We start from the raw sequence: 24,992 nt of genomic DNA, 5'->3' as shown, positions 1-24,992 counted from the left end.
TAATAAAAAGCAATTTTCTAGTCCTCAAGCTGCACATGTCCCTTGGAATGGCCTCCTCCTTGAAGAGACTCAGTTCATCAGGACCAAATTCAATGTGTCATCCCTCCACCCAAACTTTCTTACCTACAGGTCTTTATTACCTTATTTAAATTTTTTAATATTGTCACTTTTATGAAAGTAAAACTAATAACAAATTCAGTGAGGCAGCTTAGCTCATAATCAAAAAACGTGTTCTCAGCCTACCCTTCTACACCCTCAGAAAGATCTCTTTGCAGGCCCTGACGACTTTTAACATCCCCATGTGACAAAAATCTTGTGGACTTTAGAGGATGCACAAGCCCACCTCATACCTAAGTATTTTCCTCAAGGACAGATAGCAGAGCCTGAGAATGGAAACTCCCAAAGGCAAGAGACAGCTCAACTGGAATGTTCTAGTCCCAGAGAGTGGGGTAGTTCTACTTGTGGTTGAGGGAAAATAAGGAAACCAGCATGAAGCAGGAAATTCACCCACAATTTCATCTAGTATCAATCTGTCATTGCTCTGAAAGATGAGGATTTGAATATCAGGGTTTGTTTGTTTTGTATTTAATTTTAATAGATGTAACACATGCTAAACTATAAAGGAACTCTCTTAATGGGTGAACAATACTGCTCTTTCATGGGAACTGAATAGATGCTTAAGTGTGAGCAAGGGTGATACTGATGATGAGAAAGGCTTGAAATCACTGAAAAATTCTGAAGCTATGGTTAAAATTGAGACTGACTGAGAACCAAAAATATAAAATGATTACACTGCATGGCCTTAACTGAACTGTTACAGCAGTGATTCACTCTGTTCAGGAATATTTGTTTTTAATCTCATTGTACTGCCTAATACCGATTCTTGAGTCCACATGGGTGAGAGACTTTGAGATCCAAGTTCTGTGACTTATGGGAATGTGGTATCAGTAACACTAAATTTACATTTTCAGAAATTCTCATGAGTTTCCTAAGGGATATTTTCCTTCTGTGGGCAGTCACCAGGAATGAACTATTTTCTAGGTAAGCTTTGAGTCTCAAAAGGCAGAGTAGGTGGAGAATGGGAACACTGTCATTTCCTAGGAAAGGAAAACCAGTCAATCCAGGTCCTCAACACAGGAATGTGAAGTGGGCTAGGATTAAACCTGTAGACCTTGGAAAACAAACGCCCCTTTAGGACCTCTAAGGGGCAGAGAGCTCCAGTGCAGCCTTAGAAACTTTTTTCATCTACTCATTGCCCAGGGCGATTTCTTCCAGTCCAAGGTTTACGAGGCCATATAGCCCAGGTTTAAATGCACATACCATTCAGCTGCCATAATCCACATTCCAGATTCTTGCATCTTCCAGCCAGCCTTCTGGCAAGGGACTTGAGGTGAATCCACAATTGTCTCTTCTGCCTGTAGCCCAGAGCTGATACAAGAGAAACACCTTGCCACCCTTTCTGCAGCAAATGCTCCATGCTCCATCCATTTCCTTTTCCTTTGGCTTCCATGCAGTTTGCTGACAAAATTTTCACCCTTTAATTTTGATTCAGTCTTCATTTCTCTGTTCTTACCTGTACCATCCCCCAGTTACTCTCCTAGAGCTTTTGGTGAAGCCCTCAGCCTGAGCTTTATCTAACGGTTTGTCCCTTGGGGACAAAATCTACATTTCAAAAATTCCCTTGCATCAACTTTTAAAATCTTCTATAAACCTGAGGGCTTTGATCGTTATCTAAGATGTTTATGACCTACTAATTTGAAATTTCTGAGGGGTTAATAACTATGAAATGGATCGACGGTTGTTACATCTCGGCCAATTCTAAGAAGTAAAGAATGAGTCCATTTTACTATTCTGTTATAGCTAGTTTGGGGACTCCAATCTGGAAAGAGCATAATTTCAATGTATTGTCATGTGAGCTTTCAGCCATGAAATGGAAAGATGATTGAGTGATGAGAAACCATTTCATTTCAAAGGTAAAATTAAAATCAGATGAATTACCTATTGTTTATTAACCAAATTGTGAAGCCAGTGAGGCTGAAGCATTCAGTGCTTTGCACACAACTTCCTCCCCATAGTGAGATCTAGTCTTTGGGGTGTCCATTAGGACTCAGCTCTGACTCTGCTTCAACTGCACTCAGTCCCTTGGTTGTCCTGTCCCATGTCTCTCACACCAAGTACATGCGGGCCACTTCCCTATGCACATCCCCAATCTAGGCTTCTGTTCTAAATTCCAGATAAAAATATCCCATTGATTGCTCAACACCTCCTACTCCCATGTCCACAAGTATCTGACCTAACTGAATGTTGCCAAAACTAACTCCTTCCTGCCTCCCTCCTTTCACAGTCTTCCTGTTTCAGGTTATAGCAAAGCTGTCCACCTATTGGTGTGAAGTCGTCCTCATAATCTTCTTTCTCTTATCCTGCACATCAGTATTCCTATGGCTTCAGTTTTCATGTCTATTCCAAATCCAACTACTTCTACCCATTCAACCAGGGCCACCCTTGCCCAAACAAATCTTGTCTCTACCGGGGATGTTGTGGAGAGTCTCTTTGAGGTGATCTACCTTTGTCCTTGCCTCTCCATAATCTGAAATAACAATAACTGAGCCTTCTAAAATGGGGTCATATGACAACCCATAAGGGATCTCCCTAACCTAACTCCAATGCCCTGTCTGAATTCATCCCCTACTCCTCTTCCTTTCCTCCCTCTCATTTGTCTTCATGTCCATCACTTTTCTGCTTTTCTTCCAACATGCAAACCTCCCACCTCAGGTTTTTTGTATAAGATCGCTATGTATCCCCAAGGCTCATTTTCTGCCCACATTCTGGCCTTACCTTTTCAGGGGTCTGCCCTGACCTTCTATTTAATCTTGCAAATCTCCTCCTGTCTGTCCCTCCCCATCATCTTCTCTTCTTTATTTTCCTCCAGGTGTAAGGGTAAGGCCACAATGGAAAAATAAGAATAGAACTACATTAGGAAATAGGAATTACAAGTGCCTTCAGATAAATAAATAACTTAAGACTGCTCCCAAGAAGAGTGCCAGTAAATAACTTAGGGCCACTCCCAAGAAAAGGGCCAATAAATAACATGGGACTGCTCACAAGAAAGGACTTTTAAAAAGGAAAAAAAAATAGATACACTATCTTCAGCTAACCCCAGTGTTCCGCTTCTGTGCCTGCTGGCTTGCTAGTAAGCACCCCCCTCCTGAAAGGCTATAAAAACACCTCTTCCCTTAGACTCGAGGCTGCTCTCTCCTCTGCATAGGATGAGGCTATCAATTGGAACTTTATTCAAAGTCTGAGTCTGGTTGATATTGCTTGTCTATAACATTTGGAGGCCCCAGTGAGATTGATCGATGAGATCCCCCACTCCAGCAGGGTTGATATCCTCAGACTCAGGGAGATGGGTATGTTCTGGGGACTACCTGGGGGTCTAGGGGAAGGTCTGGGAGAGACGTTCCTCCGCCCCGGACGCCGCCCGGCCGTGGAACTTGTCTCCACCTAAATTCTATCCAGAGAGCGTCAGGAGTTCCTGGGTCCAGGATCAGCAAATGGGACATCCCTAGGTGAGTCTGTTTTCTGGAAAACCTCTGCAGAGTCTGTGGATTGTGGGGAAGTGGATCTGCTGGACACAGCAAATAGATCCCACCCACCGGTCAGAGCGAGACGTCGCTCCTGACTGCGGTTCAGGTTGTCTGGTTTGTCTCTTCATCTGTCTTAATTGTTTGTCTTTTTGTATTTCTGATCTGTGTAATTTGTGAAAAATTATGAGTCACTTGTAAACTGTATGTTTCTGCTAATGTGTTGTAATTGTTTTATGTTTGTCTGTTTGTTCAATGTCGTGTGTATTTTGATACCTCCAGATGGTAATATAAATTAATAAGTAAAGATTTTTTAGAAGAAATCTATTCAAATGGCCAATTATTAAATAAGTGCTTATATTAGTACATAAGTTTGAATGCTAATGGAATTTCTACAATGACAACAAATTGTAAGTCTTAACAAAACTAGTCTTTTCATTAAAAAATTGTCCTTGCATAAATTGAAATGCATAGTTTTTTTTCCTCACAAAATAAAATGAAAGATGTAAAACTTAAATGAATATTAAAAAAAGTTAAAAGTTTGTGGGAATGCTGACTGAAATTTAATGAGTTTTTTCTGGAAGGGTATGTTTTGTCCTAAAATAGGATGGCTGATTTTCATGAACTCTTAGAACTCAAATGCATGTGGCAAGTTGTGGAAGGTATTGTGGTGGCTTTGAGTGGGGGAATGTGTTCTGTGAGGATGGAATTTGTCTTAAAGGTATAAATAATTGTAAAAAGTTTAACGAAGCATTGTTTAAAGTATTAAAATGGCTAATTCCAAAAAGTCTTTATTAAACAAAAGCTGAATTGATAATACTACTAATAAAAAGTAATTTTATAACAGGTAAACTTGTTGGTGGCCAACCTCCCCTGCCAACTTAGCTTCTAAAAAACTGTTTCTGGTATTACATGCTACTAAGTATTCAAAGTGAAGAAAAGCTCATTATTTTAACAGGCTTGTTTAGTGTTGATGGCAATTATATGTTGTAAGAAGTTTGCCTGGTAACTTAGTATGTGGGTTATATGGAATATGTTTTTGTTGTTAAGGAAACAGGAGATGATTTTGTCCTAAGATAAAATGATTGATTATTGGAAAAAGTAGACTGTGGGACAAAACCTGAATGAATACTGAAAGTGTAGAAGGTTTGTGGAAGAGAAATTCTTATGATTAAAATTGAGTAAGATTTGATGAGTCTGTCTATAAATTTTTTAAAGGTTTAGTATCAAATGGTGTACTGATGCAAAATTAAAAATGTTCTTTCTCAAAGTCTCTCAAGTCATTAGTCTCTTTTAGTAAAAGTTTCCTGAATAATCAATACGCAAAGGAAGTCTGTTTTATCAAAATAGCTTCTTGTGCTTTAACCTCATCATTTCCTCAGTGTTTGAAGAAGAAAGGGTCTTATCTCTGTTAAGAGAACATAATGTTCTAGAAATCAAATCCTGAAAAGAAGCTTTTTGTTTCAAACTAACTGCAAGAGATTTGTTCCTTTACCTTAAAAAAAAAAATAAAGTAATAGTTAAGTTCATTTAATATAAGTCCGATGAAAGGTGTTTAAAAGTGTTATAAAATTAACAGGTTTAAAAAATTAATGAAAACTGTAACTAAGAGTTAAAATCATTTATAAATGCATTTATATTATAAAACAGCAGAAAGACAATAACTGAAATTAAAACTGCATAAATTTAGCCTGAAACTCTTATTGTGAGTGTAAATTCTAAACTAACCTTACCTTCGGTTATGGTTACTTCAAGCCTAGCCTCACCCCTTCCCTTGCCTTTGCCTATAGTTATTTCATAATAGTTTCTGCCTCTACAGTCTGGAAAAGAGCTAAGACATCCCTGTCTCCTATCCTGGTATTAGTAACCCTGCTTTCTCTCATGAATTCAAGTGTAAACTAAATCACTACTTGGTGGAATTCTTAGCCCCTTAAGATTAAACAACCACTGGAGTTTTATTATCTCCAAGACCTGGGGGGAGGAGAGAAAAAAAAAAGTCTCCTGCTTTAACTGTCAGTGTTCCTAAGAGTGGCAATTCATGAGAGAAACCAGTCTGTCTCCCTGAGGCTTCAAATAGCCTAAGTAAATATACATAGAATTAATCTTGTTGCTTATCTGAAATTCTGCTAAATTCAAAGTAAAATATAAAGTTCTGAAACAAAAGAAAATAGTGCTAAAGCATTGGGAACATTTTAGTTACAAGCCATTAGTGAAAAAACAAAATTCTTGTGCAAAACTGCACAGTCATAGTGCAAATTTTAAAAGTTTCAGGAATCTTTAAAATGTTTTGCAGTCATACTTATTTCATAAAAAATGTAAGTTAAAAGTAACTAAAATTATGTTTTTGTGTCAAACTATTCATGTCTGCCTATTTGCTCAAATTGTTGAGGTTAAATAGGCAGTTATATAAGTAATAAATATTTCTGGAACCCAAATTAAGCTAAACTATATAAAATAATGCAAATTATAAGTAACATCAATGAATTGTGTTTCTGTGTCTAACTCTATTTGTATCTGCCTGTTTGCTTGGTGTATGTCTTCATACATCAGGATAATAGTATCAAATTAACAAGTAAGAATTCTTAAAAAGCTCCACTCAAATTATTAAAAATTAAATATGCAGTTATATATATGAATAAATTCTTGGAGCCCAAATTAAACTGAGCAGGATGAAAAGAGTCTTATAAAAATCTAATTATAAGAACGATTAAAAAAGAGCCTCCTCTCTGCAAGAGTTTTAAGGGCAGGACTAAGTGTGGCATATTGAACCTACCTACTAGGCTGGAAAATTAGAAATCAGTTTGCCCTGTAATTTCCCAGTTTAAACCTTTTAACAGCCATAAAATAGGAGTAATTAATAGTTCTGTTAACAAATTTCAGTAAATAAATATTAGAGATTTGGACCTGAGAGGTATCGGGAATGAAAGAAAGAGAAAAAGGTGGAGGAAACAAACAAACAAACAAAAACTAACGAGCTGGGATCAGGGGGTCTGCGAGTAATGACTCCTCAAACAACTTTATTTTCTACATGTGGCATTATATATACTCAAACTGTAGAGATAACAAGCAGTGTAACCACACATTAACAAGACTCGTAAATTAAAAAAAGTTTTCTCAAAGTACAAAGATTCAGTATTCCCTTCAAACTACAAAGTGTGTTTACTCGTATTTCTCCCTGCCCCGGACAGCCCTATCCTGTTAACTTGAAAGGATTAATTGTTGCATTCCTATGTTAAAAGCATAGCCATAAAAACAGCACATCTCCCTTTGTGAGACCACCATGCCTCAGTTTCCAACAAGTAAAAAAGTCCATAAAAACTATGAAAAAATCTTTCTGGGATTATGATTAAACAAATTAAGTAATTGTATAATGTGTTTTAAAACCTGGTAGTCTGTATGCTTTTGAAAATTATTCATTTTCATAACTTAAACAAAGAAAAGAAGTTTTAGCTTCCTGTAAAGAGAAAAAAACATTCCTTGCATAAACTATAGTAATTTAGATTTTGTTTAGCTTGCGTGTAATCTCCCTTGGTTTATGAAGTGCCCATTAAATAAATTAACATTGTATGTACAGGGTCTTTTGAGTAATAGAAATTATAAGTTTATGTTGATAAAATTAAGCTAAAGAAAAAAGATTGTGAATGTGCTCTCTTAAATAAATAAAGTAAATTTCTTTGGTTAGTAATTGTAATTTAATACGTTTATTAAAATGTAAAGTAACTGGTTATAGTCAATTATAAAAAGTTTGTAGTGCATCTTCTGGGCTAAAAACGTTTAAATAGTTCTAGTTCTAAAAGTCATTGTTAACTAAAAACTTGAATTAATATTAGTTGCAAAAAAATAACTTCGTAGTAATAAAACCTGTCTGAAGGCCACCGCAAGGTGCATATTTAAATAAATGGTAATAAAAAAATTATCTTGATTCTACTGAGAATCTTCTGTTTTCACTTTAACAGTGAAAAATAGTTTTTTCCCTCAATTACTAAAGTAAAATACCTACTATTATCGTCATAGTAAAATTGTATAAGTAAACAGTCATTTGATATATGATTTATGGCATTAAATTGTTTAAAATATATATAAAAACAAGGAATAAACTTTAACATTGTCAAACTCTCTTGTGCATTCAAACCAGGCCTTGAATATATTACAGGTTGCCTCTCCATGTGAGTTATTGGCTAAGCTGGTCACTGACCCCTCAATTAGAAATATTTGCTATGTCAGCCTCTGGTTCTGCTCCTGAAGTCGATGGAAACTATGTTGCAATTTCAAGCTCCTGCAGCAGTCAATGATGACTCGGTACAGCCAAGTGTACAATGGATATTGCCTCCAGACTAGCACTGTTCCATAGTGCCAGAGAGCACTATGCACCAAGCTAGTAAAATACTGGAAACTCTTTCTAAAATCAACGATACTGCAACTTGCTCACTGTGTGAAAAACATGCTAAGTGGAGCCATGACACCAGAATACTGTAAGTAAAACTTAAACACAATTGGCATTACGGCCTGCTCCCATAGAGAGATAACATGTAAAGTATTACAAACCTGAAACTTAAAACTATTAATTGCAACTCTGAATCCTTATGCATTAAGTAATACATTAGTTAATATTAAGTGCTGTACTTTTATCCTGTACTAAACACTTTTATCCTGTACTAAATATATGTCTAATAATTATAACGTTATCTTTTCTATTTTGAATCAAGTGCAAAAGTATATTAGACATGTTAGATTCCTAGTAAATTCATTTTCTAGACAGGTAATAAACATGTCTATGAAACACAGTGGCAGTCTCAGCCAGGCTCAGTCAATTTACTATTCTACTGTACTCTACTGTGTAGCAAAAATGAAGCTTGCATGCTAATAATAAGTCACTTATTAAACAGTCAAGATTATCAGAAATTGTACAATTAAAACTAAAATATAGAAAAACTTTATTCTATAGTTCGGATCACTCCCACAGTTAAAAACTAAAAAAAATTTACTAATCCTGAATAGAACCAATTGACCAAAGGGTGCCATTTTACCAGGAGCATCTGACTGAGCACATGATTGCCAATTATTAAACAGCCTGAAATGCGTCTTCAAAACAGAGCTAAGTATCTATTGCAATTTTTCTCTAAAAATACCTGAGAGGAAAAAATATATATGTGCTGTTTCCACCAGCTTTTAAAAAGGGGTGCCATTTTTAGAAGCACCTAACCTTGTCTACCTCTGTAATCCAATGTCCTCTTTTAAAAACGAGTATTCCAAGATTTTAATTGGGTTTGTTTCTTTCAGAATGAACATGTTATTAACCATGTGAAAACTTCATCCAACTTCATACAGAAGGCCAGATCCATCTTCCTCCAGTTAAAATAAAGTTTTATACCTTGTTAGGCAATAACTACAGCCCATGGCCAGCAAGAAGCAGTTACAGAAAAGAGATCATCTCCCTTCAGCACCCCTTTAAGATTAAAGGTGTAAACTCTTTAAAGGTAAAACAAAATTAATAGATGGATCTGGAGCCTAACTAGAGATCCGCGTGAGCGCCGGTGGCCCCGGGGTGACTGCAAAGGGGCCCCCACCCTGAGATTCTGCTGTCCAGATGAAAACTTCTAAACTTCTGCTAACTCCTGTAAACACTGTGCAACTATAAACTGGACAAATTTGGACAAATTCTGGGTGTTAGCTGCCCCTCCAGGAACTTAGTTTGCCTGCGTCTCAAGTCTAACCCTTTATATTCTCCCCAACTCCAACAACTTCTGTGTCCTAATAAATATAATCCCCCAGGTTTATTACTATCCAGGGCTTAAAAGCAGGGAGCTCTCTAACTTGCTAGAAGTATCAAAACCAAGTCACCAAATATATAAGAAGGACCCCTTTCTAGTTCTGCTGCTAATAAGTCTAGGAGCAACAAGCTCTGTCACAATAAGATCAGCAGCCCTAGTAAAAAGAAACAATAACTTAATACCCTGTCCTCCTTAGTTACCCAAAATATTAAAAAAACCTTGAATATCAAACAAGCCATCTAGAACAAGCCTTAGACTCCCTCGCTGAAGTAGTTCTCCAGAATAGGCGAAGATTAAATTTACTGTCCCTCTGGCAAGAAAGCCTGTGTATAGCCCTAGGAAAAACCTGCTGTTTTTATACTAACCATTCAGGAGTTATTAAAGAAAGCCTAGCCTTAGTTCACAGGCGATTGAAAGAGCATAACAAAACCCGGGAAATGCCCGCCAACTGGTATCACAGCCTTTTTAACTGGTCCCCTTGGCTCACAACCCTCATCACTGCTTTAGCAAGGCCCCTGTTTGTCCTCCTTGTACTGCTTACCTGCGGCCCATATATAATTAGTAATTTAAAAAATTAGTACAAAAAATTCCAAACTGTTAAACTTATAGTTTTAAATGCCCCCTACCAGTTAATACCTACCCACGAAGAAATTCAAAGACTTGAATTACCATAAAGGAAAGGGAGAAATGTAAGAGTAAGGCCACATTGGGAAAATAAGAATAGAACTACATTAGGAAATAGGAATTACAAGTGCCTTCAGATAAATAAATAACTTAAGACTGCTCCCAAGAAGAGTGCCAGTAAATAACTTAGGGCCACTCCCAAGAAAAGGGCCAATAAATAACATGGGACTGCTCACAAGAAAAGGCTTTTAAAAAGAAAAAAAATAGATACGCTAACTTCAGCTAACCCCAGTGTTCCACTTCTGTGCCTGCTTGTTTGCTAGTAAACACCCCCCCCCCCGAAAGGCTATAAAAACACCCCTTCCCTGAGACTCGGGGCTGCTCTCTCCTCTGCATAGGATGAGGCGTTTGCCGCACGGTTAATAAAGCTCTCAATTGGAACTTTATTCCAAGTCTGAGTCTGGTCAATATCGCCGGTCTATAACACAGGGAATTTGTCAACATCTGACATACGTATCTCCTTCTTCCTTCCTTAACTAATTCTTTGTCTGCTTTCCTCTGTTCTTACCCACACACTCCCTGCCTTCTATGTAGTCTTCTACATTGCAGAGGAATGAAATGCATTCTAATCGTGGCCTCTGGAAAAGTTTCAAATAAACTAATTTTCTGGGTGGGTACAGCCATTCTTCAGTCATAATTCCCCTCAGGATTTCAAGAGTCCTGGTTCCAAGTAGAGCTCCAGGCTCTCCCATCCTCAAACATACAGTGGCATCCATCCATTTTAAGGCCTATATACAATACAAAGTGTTTTCTCACTTACCAACTTCTGAGAAAAAAGAGAAAACTGGTGTCAGATGAGCTTTGAGTCTTTCCACTGAAATAGCACAAAATGCTGAAACTGATGTAGCACTCCTTGCAGCCCACAGAACAGAAATCTACATCTGACTCAGACCTCTGCTCCCAATTGAAGTTCAGGTCACCTGTGGCCAACACAGAGATAAAGAAAGGGGCTGGCTTTCCCTCTGAATGGTTGAATTGTGTGTGAGGAGGAGACAGGGTTCTTGTTCTCCTGACCCATGCTCCACCCTCATTAAAGTTGATAAGCAGGTCAGAACGGAGCAGCACACACATTCTAGAGGCCTGTATTCCCCTAGAGGGTGAAACCATGATGCCACCTGCTCCCCCTCCTAACACTATCATTTCCAGGAATCAAAATCGAAAGGACTCTTGATTACAGGCAGTATATTCTGGATTTTAAAGCATAATAAGACAGGGGAGAAGAGAAAAGCAGAGGCTTGTAGATAAACTCTGCCCTAATGTCTTACAGATACTCATGGCTCCAAGCCAGGAAAAAAGTGACTCAAAGTTCAGAGAGCACAGGCTTAAATCCTTCGCAAACATTACTGATAGACTCCTACCTGGGAACACTCCTCAGACTGGCTCTACATGAGAAAACCCAGATACTCGGCAGTACTACATATTTAATACTACATAATCAATAGACCATTCTACATGGTCTGAATACAAGGTATAAAGAGGTATTTCATAATACATATTCAATAGAATGTCTTCACCCCACCATGTTCATCTGTCAAGTTCCTTTCCCAGGGAGACCAGTTTCTGCTGCCAGCTCAATTTTTATGAACACATCAGCAAGCATGCACAAATAATAAGCTTCCTTTTTTTTTTTTTTAACATATGTCAGCATTCTCTCCACAATGTCCTCCACATTGTTTTTCTCATTTTCTAATAGATCAGTAATTGCTATTTTTCAGAGGAGTCCTACAATGTGAAGGATAGCAAAGAGATTGCAACCAACTCTAATAGAAGTATTGGGGTCATTAAGAAAGACAAGTCCCACACAGGCACTGAACAGAACATTTACTCACATAGAGAAAAGACAAAGCAAAGTCATGTTGCAGGGACAGACGCTGGACATTATTTATCCTGCCATAACCCACTGAAGGTACTGGGGGAGAGTGTAAGCTACAATGTAAATTATAATCCATGCAGTGCAGCAGTGCTCCAAAATGTATTCACTAAATGCAATGAATATGCAGCAACAATGAAAGAAGTTGTTGATGTGGGAGGAGTGGAGGGTGGGTGGTGGGGTATGTGGGAACCTCATATTTTTTTAATGTAACATTTTTTATGATCTATGTATCTTTAAGAAAAAGACAATTTAATAAAAACAAAAAACAAAACCAAAGTCAGCTTCACTATTACTGGGTCTTGGTCCCCAATGGCCAGCAGGTCTTGCTTCATGGTCATTGCAGGCAGATAGTCTGTACACATCCAACTTTCAGGTTTGCTGTAGGTCAGAGCCCCTACTCCCTATGTGCCAGGAGCAAATACAGAATCAGGACTTGCCATAAAAGGCACATATTTGTCAAAACAGTTTCCAGTGAATGTTTGCATATGCTCAGGGCAAAGGGGCAAGAATATGTTGGCAGGCCACTATCTGCTAGGGGATGAGTTTGATCTCACAGCACTCCTGAGTTTATCATCTGTCCTAGAAGCCAGGCTAACACACTCAATCCTGAGCACAGTGTGTATTTGTCCTAGGGAGTGGTAGCAGGCAACACACAGATTGTCCTTTTTCACATAGTACATTCAAAGCTTCTCCTTTCAGAAATTATGATTTTTTTTTTTTTTAGGAAATAGAATATACATAAGTGTGCAAAAAACTTTTATGCAAAATATGGAGCCTTTCAGCAACTCTCAATATCTGTCAGAAACATCTTTCTAGTAGCTGCAGAAAATGGTTAAAGGATTGCTGAAACAAGAAGTCTACTTAAAAGGAATAGGATCTCTTGGACCATGACTGGCACCTCTCCAACCCCCAATGGCTTCGTGTGGAATGAATCCATACTCCCAGTGTGGGTTCCTGTCCTGGTTCCAGAGAGAGAAGAGTAACCCTTGTGCACATGCTGGGAGCAAGCATGTCATGCCCAATCTTTCTGGTAGTAGCCTGATTGACTTGCTGTGCCAGAAATTACCCTATGTGTATAAGACAACTCACAAAGTTTTCTTACACCATCTCTTTCAGTGTAGAAGAGGAATCAAGTGGAGCTGCCTGTGGCAAGGGATTGTTATTTGTAGGACATACTGTGCAGTGCCTGGGGCAGTGAGTTGAGAGAAAGAGGGGACATTCAGATCTCTGTTATTGGAGAAATTTTTAGGGCCACATGTGCATGCCCAAGACAAGATGTATATGCAGAAATGATCAGGAAGGGCCCTAACCTTTGGCCTGGTGTTATTCTCTAAAATTGTATTATGGATATGCTCTTTAAGGGGATCACTCATACAGGGCAATCCGCAAGATTGGAAAAGGTGTTTGCTTTTTTCCTTTTTATTGTTAGACCTTGGCATTCAACAAAATCTCAGTAGTAACACTAGCTGGATTTAAACTCAAGGAATAATTGCCTCACAGTCTAAATTCCAGTGTAACAATAAAATATGAACATGTCCAGGTTTTAACAAAAGACTAAAAATGATATAAAGAGGCAGGGAATGATCATGTAGGCAATAGAGAAGATTAAAGCCTTAGAAATCATTACTGAGGAAGATAAGAACCAGGTCATTCCAGACAAAGACTTTAAACAAATTGTTCTAAATATGCTCAAAGAGCTAAAGGAAAACATGGAAAAAGAATTAAAGGAAATCAGGAATATTATAGATGAAAATGATGAGAATGTCAATAGAGATTTGTTATTATGAAAATGTACAAAACTGAGATGAAAACTATAGTAGCAGATATTATTTTCCTAAAGGAGTTCAACAGTAGATTGGAACTGGCAAAAGAAAAAGTCAGTGAACTTGATAAAAAGAAAAATAAAACCATTCACTAAGTAGCAGAAAGAAGAAAGAAGAAAAATGAACCAAGCCTGGAGAAAGGTGTGGGACACCATCAAGTGTACCAATATACACTTTATGGGAGTCCCAGAAAGAGAAGAAAGAGAGAAAAGGGCAGAAAGAATATTCAAGGATATAATAGTTGAAAATTTGCCAAATTTAACAAAAGACATGGATATACATGTCCAAAATGCTAAAGGAACTCCAAACAGGATAAACCCAAATAAATGGAAAATGTGCCATATTATAATCAAACCATCAAATGCAAAAGATAAAGAGTGTATTCTAAAGGCCACAAGAGAGAAGTAACCATCTCATACAAGGAAGCCTCAATAAGATTAAGTGCCAATTTCTCACTGGAAACCATGGAGGCACAAATGCAGTGGGAAGAAATACTTAAAGTGTTGAAAGCAAAAACAATTGCTAAACAAAATTCTGTATCTGGCAAACTCTCAGAAATGAGGGTTGCACAAGACATTCACAGAAAAACAAAAGATGAGGAACTTTGTTGAACGAGGGCCTTGTTGGGGTAAGGATGATGGAGATAGACTCACTCCAGAGACGGGTTCATGGTGCACGTCTGCTTTATTGAGGAAGTTGCAATGTTTATATAGCGGTTTGGCTTACGGGCATTAGCTGATAGGTGGAAGGCTTATGGGAGGAGGGTGAGGCGGGGCTGGAGACATTTGGCTCAGTGCCGGTGTGCCATCTTTTGGGTGTGCCCAAAAGCGTGTGGACTAGAGAGAGTGCTCATCTAGTCACTGGCAACACAGCCAGGCTGAATGTCTCTGCTGCTCTACCCACGTCTCCCCCTCTGTTATTAATTAGAGCCAATTGTATTAAAGTAACTAACCAAAAGACTGTTTGCATACAAGCACCATTTTCCTCCCTAATCCTATTTCCTCTGTATAAAAGAGTCCAGAAAAGGCTATTCGGAGCTTGGTTTTTATTAGGACAAGAGTCCGGCAAGTCTGGCCGGTCAAAATAAACCAACTTCCTTCTCGGAGTTCTCATGTCCTGGCCTTCAATACCGTGCACACCCAATTTCTCTTCAACAGTATTAATTTTAGTTTTTCAGTTTTTTGGGATAAAGTTTGAAGGCTTCTGTTGATACATCGATAGACAATACATATGACAACAATTAAGATTTCTATTATAAACCATAGCAGAAGGTTGGGAAGTGATAGGAAGGACTGTATGCACTCCAACATTGCAGCTAGTAAAGAGGTGTTTACTTCAGAGGCTCAGGTGTTGTTAATTAATAAGATTTGGGATGTTAATAGTTGGGTGAGGTTGAGGAACTGTTGGTTTCAAGGGTCAAGTAAGTGGGTTTTGAGTTGCTGCCAAGCTAGTGAAGTGTTAGTTATGGGAATTGGGGTAATGCATATGGAGGGGAATCGCTGGTTACAATGGGTATGAGTAACTTGCTAAATAAAGCATATATATTTCTTATATATTTTAAAGAGCTGTTTAGTGACCATAGGCTCATTGAGACATGGCAAGCTGAGGGTACAGTCAGCAGCAAATGCGGCTGGGAACTCTGGAGCATTTGTGTCCACAGGCATAAGAAGAGGCGGATGTTGTACTGTGGTCTAGGGCAGCTGTCCATGAGTGGAGTTTGTTGTGAGGATTGAGCAAATAAGAAGGAAGAGGGTTTTGGGTGTTGCAGGAGCAGGTGCCATATGTTGGGCTTCTGTGCATAATGATTTGATGTTTTCCCATGTGATAGGATGCATGGAATGGGCAGGAGTATGGTGTTGACAGCATCATTTCACAGGGCTGCCTCCTTCTCACCGTTTTTCTAGGGACAGGTTATTTATGTCACCTGCGAGTTGAGTGATTGTCTGGGGGTTTATCTTTGGTGGCGGAGGATCAGCCATCTCATTTTTCAGTGGGCACGGCAGGCCATATCAATCTGCTGGGGACTTAGATGGGCTGGTCTGTGTTTTCTGGAAAGACACAAGCAAACCCTCACGCCTGTGTTAGTAGGGGATGGGGCCCATTCCATTGTTGTGTTAGGGGGTCTTTCCAGTGCACTAAGGACACTGGTGTGGGTATAGAGTGGAGCCCACCCCAGTGCTCGTTGGTGGGAAAGAGACCTTCAGAATTGAAAGAAAAGTAATTTAGTGTAATCAGGGCTTTTGTTATGATGTTTTTGGGTATATCTCTAGGGTTCTCCCCCTTTTGTTTTAATATTTGTTGTTTCAGGGTGGCATGGACGCATTCAATGATAGTTCGACCTTGTGGGTTGTATGGCATACCTGTAGAGTGTTTGATTTGCAATTCAGAACAGAAGGATTGGAAGGACTGGGAGGTATAACAGGGCTCATTGTCTGTGTTTAAGGCCCAAGGCACCCCCATTTGTAGAATGGCCTGCAACAAGGCAGAAGTAGCATGACTGGTACGCTCACCAGAGAGAGCGGTGGTAAACACAAATCTGGAGTATGTGTCAATAATTACATGGACATATTTTAGTGTTCCAAATGAGAGTACGTGGGGGACATTCATTTGCTATAAGCTGTTAGGACTTAACCCCCTTGGGTTGACTCCTTGGGATTGTAGTGGTCCTAGTGGTAATAGGGGACCACATTGCATGCAGGTACAAGTCAGATGTTTACATTGTTGATGAGAGAGTGAGGGGAAAAGCTGCTTGAGTGTGTGTGCAGACATGTGGAATTTCGCGTGTAGGGTACATGCCTGGTTGATTGTAGATGTAGTAAGGATTAACTGAATGGATTCGTCTGCTTGTTGGTTCCCTCATGCTAGAGGGCTAGGCAAACTGTGTTTTAATGTGTTGTATGTACTATGGCTGTGCTCTATTTTCAAAGATAGTCTTGGTTTGGGTTAACAGGTCATCTAGTTGGGTTTTTCTTGAGTGGAAGACTGTGTGTGGAAGGTTACACAGGGTTTGTACCGCATAAGCACTGTCAGAAAAGATATTTATAGGGATATTCTGGCAATGATATAGTGCAAGGAAGAGTGCATATAGTTCTCCAAACTGTACTGAGCCATCATGGGGGCCTTTTATAATCCAATCCATTTGTTTTTGCTGTTTTATGAGTACTACACTAAATGACTTATTGGCATCCATAAAGACAAGGGTTTCATTTGGGAGTGGCTTGGACCGTGGGTAAGTGTTCTCATGAAAACTGCGTGGCAATTGCTCAAGGGTGGAGAAAAGTTTGTGAGTGGGCAGATGATTATCTATTTGCCCAGGAAACCTTGCTATAAGTGTTTGCATTTCAAGGTCGGTTTGGAGGAGGTGGGTAATATGCTTTCCAGAAAGGGGCAGGATTAGTTTGTCAGGCTCCTGGCCCTAAATGACTTTTGCTGTGTGATGTAGCTTTCTTCCCAGTAGGCAGATGGCCGTTACCTGGGGTGTGATTTTGCTCAGACTGTTGAAGGAAAGGTGAACCCAATATAGGGGCTCATCCTGACACAGAACTCCAGTAAGTGTTCCTGGGGTTGCTAGTATTGCGATAGTATTATCGCAAGGAGAGGTTTATGAGAATTAAATTTGGCCAGTTCTGTGTTTTGCATTTGGGAATTGATATATTTTATGATGTCATCAGTTTCAAAAGTGAGGACACGATGACTCGTGGGATTGGGGTCTCCCTCTAAAAGGGAAAAGAGGGGGGCTAATTTATGTGATGATAGGGATAGATGAGGTCTGATCCAGTTTATGTCCTCATAGATTTTCTGCAGTTCATTTAATGTGCAATTTTGTGTTATTGTTAGAGATGGTGACAAGGGCTTGATGCCCGTATTGATACGATATCCTAGAAAGCTGAAGGGCGATTTAGTTTGCACCTTTTTGGGGGCGATTTGTAGTCCCAACTGTTCTAGATTATGGAGTAACACCTTAAAACAGTTTGTTAGATGATCCTGATCAGGGTGTGCTATGAGAATGTCATCCATGTAGTGGATGATTTGGCAGTAAGTTTGCAATGGTAACGTGGCATTGCCTACGAAATTTTGACATATAGTGGGACTGGTTTTCATGCTTTGGGGGAGGACTTTCCATTGGTACCGCTCAGCTGGCAGAGCATGGTTAATTGCTAGAACTGTGAAGGTGAAATATGGGCGGTTTTGTTCATGCAATGGGATGGAAAAGAAACAATCTTTTATGTCTATTATAAAAATATAACTATTTTCGTGTATAGCTGAAGGATGAGGGAGACCCGGTTGTGGTGAACCCATTTTTTTCATATGAGAGGTGATGATTCGCAAATCATGAAGAAGGCTCCATTTGCCCATTGTTTTCTTTTGTATAACAAATACAGGGGTATTATGGGGGCCGGTAGTGGGCTCTATGTGCCCAAGGTCTAGCTGTTGTTGGACAAGGATTTTGAGTTGAGTTAGTTTTTCACAAGGCAGGGGCCGCTGCTACCAGTCACCCTAAAATGGGGTACCAATGGTATCCCATTTTAGGGTGACTGGTAGAGGGTTCATGATTGTCATTAGTGGTGGAGCAGTGGCCTTTAGGATTGGGGAGACTGGTCGGTTGTTAGGATGGTCCCGAGCTGAGGCATTATGTCTCTGCCCCATAGTGTATTGGGGAGTTGTGTTAATACGAGGAGGTTGAATTGCCCTGTAGTACCATCTGGGTTTGTTTAAGTTAAGGGCTTTGCGACCTGACCAGAAGTTTTTAGGCCATCTACTCCTTGAATAATGGGCCCAATTTGTAGGGGCCATTTTGGGTCTAGGTTTTTACTACTTAGGACGGAAATGTCCGCTCCCGTATCAAGCTGACTTACTATAGATTTCCCATTGATATCCAGCGTCAACCATGCTTTGTTTTGGGTGATGGGGATTGCCCAATATATGCCTGGATTTAATGGAGTTTCCTCTCTTACTGGCGGGGCTGAGACGTGCCCCGCTTCTCCTTTAAAGGCGGTAGGGTTTTTCCAAGGGCGTTGGTGAAGGGCATAGGGGTGGGCAGGCCCAGCCGGCTAAGCGCGCAGAAGAACGCAGAAGAACGGGAGATAGGAGAAGGTCCAGGCCAGGGCCAGGGCGTGGCAGGGGCAGGGCTGTGCTTGGACTAGGGCCTAGGTCCTGAGGATGGTGACCAGAGAACAGCAAGGTGTGGGGGCCACAGGTGAATAGGATTAGCCCCAGGCCCGCCGCTGCTGCCCACCATCGCTTCAGCCCAGGTCCAGCTTTTTTAAAGAGGAAGCCAATGGGCATAGAGATAAGAAGAACCACTAGATACGTTCACTCTCCCGGCAACATGATCTGGACAGCCGGGGCTGGCAGTCTGCAGCTGGACCACGCCTCCCGCCAGCGCGCTCCTGCGCTGCTCCCTCTGCCAGGGGCCGGGTCGCCGCGGCCGTGGGGGCCCGCGCTGGCAGAGAAGGAGCTCGGGTCAGCTCGGGAGCGCGAAGCTGCGCCGGGAGCTGGCGTCTGGGAGCGTGGAGTCGGAGCGAGTGCAGGAGCGCGGGGGCCTGAGGCGCGGGCACGCAGGGGGCGGGGCCTCCGTCTTGGAGTGGTGGCGCTAGGGGGTGCGCGGGTCTGATAGGCTGATTGTGGGCTCAAGAGGATCGGTAGCATTGGGTTCTGAATTAACGGCTCCTATAAACTCTGATAGAGGAGGATATAAAGCAGGAGCATCGGACATGTAGCCCGGCCGCATAACTGCGTGGGGTTAAGGTATAAGGCGGTGCAGCCGGTGACTCTTCAGCCGACATTACATCGGGAATAGGGGTTGGTTCGTTTACCGCAGCCCGCCTAAGGCAAGCATGAATAGCTAGGAGCGCAGGGATAAGGCCGAGGCGGAACAGTTTTATTTTCCTGAACTTTTGCAGAGCGCATGCGCTTTAACAGTTTAGCCCAGGTCTGAGGGTCCCATAGAGACGCGGTAGAGAGCCAGGGATTAAAGCGGACTATTATACCCCAGTACTGGTTAAATTCTTTTTCTGTTATTTTAATGCGCCTACCTGCTAAGGGAGCGTGCGAGACTGGAGCCTGCGGGGCCGGAGCAGAGGAGGGGAGTTTACCCATGGCAAGGGCCACTTACCAGAGTCGTAGACGGCAGGAGCGTTGGCTGCAACTAGTCCCTGTTCTGGGCGCCGCTTGTTGAACGAGGGGCTTGCTGGGGTAAGGACGACAGAGATAGACTCATTCTGGAGACGGGTTCATGACGCACGTCTGCTTTATTGAGGAAGTTGCAGCGTTTATATAGAGGTTTGGCTTTCGGGGCATAGCTGATAGGTGGAAGGCTTACAGGAGGAGGGTGAGGCGGGGCTAGAGACATTTGGCTCAGTGCCAGTGCGTCATCTTTTGCGTGTGCCCAAAAGCATGTGGACTTAGAGAGTGTGCTCATCTAGTTGCTTGCAACACAGCCAAGCTGAGTGTCTCTGCCGCTCTACCCACAGAACTTTGTCAACACAAGACCAGTCCTGCAAGAAATGGTAAAGGGAGTTCTGGAGGTTGAAAAATAAAGAACAGTGACAATTGATTGAAACAGAAAAAAGAAATAAACATATCCAGTAAGATAATGACAGGTAAACAAAAATATCAATGCTATTATGTCTTTCAGTTTTTGCTCCCCTATTTACATCCTGTAAGATATAAGGAAGTTTGATTTTAAGGAGAGTAAGTGAAATTGGGATCTATTTGGCATCATTTTCTCTCTATTTTAAAGGAACTTGATCCTGATCTTGAGATAGAAAAGGAAAAAGAACATATGGCACTCTTGACACACATGCCAATACGTCATCAGAAAGAGGTCTCCATCATTAATCCATTCTTCTCTATGTTTGGCTGAAAATATTGAGACTTCCCATGATTTTCTGATTTGAGTAAAGATCACACTACCTAACTTATTCTTTGAAGAAACCCTAGGCTATATATTGATGCTCTATCATCAGGATGGACCAAGTTATGCTATAATAACAAACTCCTCCCAGTGGCTTAGGATAGCTCTTGTCTTCCTCAGAGCCTTCACTATTTCAGATGAAACCACCAAGTCCATTTCCCACATACTGTTTTTAAACATTTAATCTCTGCATTAGTAGATATTTGGGAAGGAAATAAAGGGCACATTAGCTATCAACAAGCAATTTATTATATAGATGACAAAAGAATTGTGAAACAATCAAGAATCTATGAATAACCACGGCATTAGAAACATCAAAACGCTGCCTTCACTTCTGTATTAGTCAGGCAAAGAGCTGCTGATGTAAAGAACCAGGAATCTGTTGGCTTTTATGAAGGTTATTTATTTGGGGTAGAAGCTTACAGACACAGGGTGATAAAGAGTATGTTTTTTCCTCACCATAGTTCGTTGTCATATGTTAGAACAAGAAGGTTGACCTTCTATTAGGATTCAGCCTTACTCCTCCCCTTAAGGCTCCAAGGTTACAGCTTCTTCCTATCTCAGCTGTAGGCTGGCAAAAGCTCATTTTTCTTCCTGGGGTTCATCTCTTTCTGGGCTCAACAAATTTCTCTCCACAAGGACAACTGTAAGCTATCAGGCTAATGGTTATACTCTGTCCACAGGGCTCGAGCATCAAAAGTAAACTCTCTTCTCTGCTGTGTGATTTTCTGTGTGTGTCCACCCATTAAGGGGACTGGGACTCAATGTCCTATGAATTGACCCCATAAAGCCCTAATCTTAATTTAATCAAGTAAAATGAAACCTCTGAATTTAATATAATCAGAGGGTATCATGCCCAAAGGAGCAGACAAGTTTACAACATAATCAGTATTTCTTTTTGGAATTCATCAATATTATCAAACTGCCATAACTTCCTTGGAAAGAAGGAGCAAAAGACAAGATATTATTATCAGAGCCAAGGAACTGTGGCTGTCTGCAAAAAGCAGGAACCAGTAGAAGCCTCCTTGCTGGGAGCTGGGACTCCTTTCAAAAGAACTTTCAAAGGACAGGTATCGTTTCTTCCTTAAATGTTTAACAGAATTCACCAGTGAAGCCATCTAGTCTTGGAGTTTCTTTTGCATAGAGGCTTTTAATTGCTAATTGAATTTATTGTTTATACAAGGGATTATTCAGATGTTCTAATTATTATTAATAAATGTTGATAATTTCTGACATTTAAAAATATTACATTTTACTTAAATTGTCAAATTAATCACCATATATTTATTTGTAATATTTCCTAGTGGTCCCCTTGTATTAGACAGGATAATGACCCTCAAGTGTTGTAGACTAGCAATATCGACCAGACTCAGACTCTGAATAAAGTTCCAATTGAGAGCTTTATTAGCCGCGCGGGGACTGCCTCGTCCTACGCAGAGGGGAGAGCAGCCCCAAGTCGCGGGGGAAGTTTGCTTATCTAGGCTTTTAGGTTCAGGGCAGGGGGCAATAGCTCAGCAAGCAAGCATGTACAGAAGCAGGTGTTTGTGGTTAATTAAGTGCTGGGAATTCTATCAGGGGATACAAGTGGTCCGGGAGTTCTTGTTATTTACAAGGGACTGGGTCAGGTTGGTTTTTCGGCAGGGGCTGAGGACACTTTCTACAGGAGGAGGCCTCGAGATAAGGTTTTACAGTCAAGCAAGCTTGTTACAGAAGCGAGATATATGCGGTTAGGGGGCTGTGGAATTTTCCTCTCGGGTGGGGGTGGTCACAGGCTCCTACTTCTCCACACAAAGACGCTGAAGCTCTAATCTCTCAAAACTATGAATATACTAGATTATGAGGCAAAAGGGAATTGAATTACATATGGAATTAAAATTGAAATCCTGGATTATCCAGGTGGGTCCTATGTAATAACAAGGGTCCTTCTAAGTGGAAGAGGAAAGCAGGCTAAATAGAAGGACATGTGACAAAGAATAGTTCAAGAAATGCAACATTGATACTTTTGAAGATTCCAAGTCAAGGAATGCAGATAGCTTCCAGTAGCTGTTTCCAGACATAGAATTGGTTTCTCCCCTAGAGCTTTCAGAAAATATCAAAGCCCAGCTGACAACTTGATTTTAGTGCAGTGACACCTGCATGTTAAATTTCTAGCTTCCAGAACTATAAGACAATAAATTTATGTTGTTTTAAACCACTAAGTCTGTAGTAATTTCTTATGGCATCAATAGGAAAATAAAATGGCTTTTTATGTTCATAGTATCTATCATGATGTCCCCTTCTTGATTTCAGATAATGGTAACTTTCTCGCTCAGTCTAGCTCAATAATTCTGAACTGGGGGTGGGGGTGGGGGCTGTATTTTCCCACAGAGGACATATGGCACTATCTAGAGAAGTTTTTGGATGGTCAAACTGAGAGTCATTGTGTTACTGTCATCTAGTGACTAGAAGCCAGGGATGCTTCTAAGTTTCATAGCATGCAAAAAAAAGCCCTCCTTCCCCAGGACAAATAATTGCCTGAACTAAGATGTCAATAGTGACAAGATTAAGAAACCTTGCGCTTGGGGAAGCTGATATGGTTCAGTGGTTGAGCACCAGTTTCCCACATAGGACGTCCTGGATTCAACCCCCAGTGCTTTAAAAAAAATAATAATTCTTGACCTACATATGGGTTTACAAATTTTATTGATATTTTCCAAGAGCCAGCTTTCATTTTTATTCATTTTCCCTATTGTTTGCCTGCCTTATACTTTCATTGAGGTTATAGAACACAATAAGGGGAACAACCTCCACAAAAATAAAGGGAGATTTCAAAGCTTTCAGTCAAGTAAAAGAAAAATTACTCTATATACTCTAAGGCAAGACTATAGAAAAAAAATCAAAATGAAATGTAAATAAATTTATTAGCTCTAGAAGCTTTCTTGCAGGTTCTTTGAGATTTTCTATATATAAAGTCATATTATCCATGAAAAGAGAGAGTTTACTTCTTTCTTCCCAATTTGCATATCTTTCATTTTTTTCTCTTTTTTTAATGGTACATTAAAAAATATAAGAGGTCCCCATATACACCCCACTCCTCCCACATCAACAACCTCTTTCATCATCATGGCACATTCATTGCATTTCTTTTATTGCCTGTTTGCTCTGCCTAGAACTTCCACTACTATGGTGAATAACAGTGGTGAATGTGGGCATCGTTGACTTATTTCTGACCTTTGGGGGGAAGTTTTCAGGTTTTCACCATTGAGTATGAAGTTACCTGTGTTTTCTTTTGTTTTCATATATGCCATTAATTATCTTGAGGAAATTGCCTTCTATTCCTATTTTTATGAGTACTTTTATCAAGACAGTGCTTCATGAATTTTGTCAAATCTATTTTCTCATGTAGTTGATAACAGCATGTGTTTTGTTTTGTATTTAATTTTCATTTAATTAATGGGGTACATTACAATATAACTCATTGACTGATTTTCTTATGTTGAACTACCATTGCTTCCTTGTATAAATCCCACTTGGCCATGGTATATAATCCTTTAATTGTGGCTTTAGATTCAGTTTGCTAGCATTATATTGAGGATTTTTGCATCCATATGCATGAAAAATATTGTTCTGTAATTTTTTTCTCTTGTGATAACTACCTGGCCTTGGTATTGAGGAGATAATAGAGTCATAGATTGAGTCAGAAATTGTTCCCTCCTCTTCAATTTTTTGGGAGACTTTGAGAAGGATTGGTGTTAATTCCTTTGGAATATTTGGTGAAATTTACCAGTAAAGCAATTTAGTACTTGAAATCTCTAGATTACTGATTCAATTTCTTTATCAGTTATAAGTCTGATGTGATCTATTTCTCTTTGAGTCAGTTTAGGTAATCGCGTGTTTTTAGGAATTTGTCCATTTCCTCTAGATTATCTAATTTGTAGCTTACAACTTTTCATAGTATCCTCTTATATGCTGCTAATGTAGGAAAATGTGGGAAGGGTAGGGAGTGGAATATGAGAATTCCGTACATTTCTATGTAACATTTATGTATAATCAAAGTATCTTTAAATATATATATTTTTAAAAATGTAGGGGATTCACATTTTCCCATACTAACAACCACCTTCCTTAGTGAGATACATTTGTTACAATTGATGAACACGTTTTGGAGCATTGCCACTAGGCATGGATTATAGTTTACATTGTAGTCATTTGCAACATCTCCTGCAATTTCATAAGTCATGGCAAAACATACAATGGCCTGTTTCTGTCATTGCAATGTCATTCAGAACAATTTCCAAAGTCCTGAAAATGCCCCCATATTAAACCTATTTTTCACTCTCCTTCCCTCCGAGCCTGGGGAGGCCA

General features: G+C 40.0%; 1 protein-coding gene across 11 annotated transcripts in view; it reads right to left on the bottom strand.

The window, feature by feature from the left end:
* The window catches only part of LOC101426976 (interferon-gamma-inducible GTPase 10-like), a 117,497-nt gene extending 97,492 nt beyond the window's left edge, over positions 1-20,005 (bottom strand). For 2 of the 11 annotated variants that reach the window (XR_009182413.2, XR_009182416.2), the window contains exon 1: positions 19,848-20,005. Coding sequence is in view for 4 of the 11 variants with exons in the window: in XM_012531211.4 (XP_012386665.1) it covers positions 1,321-1,323 (3 nt within the window). In the remaining 7 variants the exon portion in view is untranslated. The other 9 variants (XM_012531211.4, XM_012531214.4, XM_004474116.5 and 6 more) reach the window with 9 other exon arrangements.
* Between the last annotated feature and the right edge of the window lie 4,987 nt (positions 20,006-24,992).

The sequence above is a fragment of the Dasypus novemcinctus genome, chromosome 2, assembly GCF_030445035.2.
Source record: "Dasypus novemcinctus isolate mDasNov1 chromosome 2, mDasNov1.1.hap2, whole genome shotgun sequence".
NCBI classification, from domain to species: domain Eukaryota; kingdom Metazoa; phylum Chordata; class Mammalia; order Cingulata; family Dasypodidae; genus Dasypus; species Dasypus novemcinctus.
This window is presented reverse-complemented; position numbering and strand designations above follow the sequence as displayed.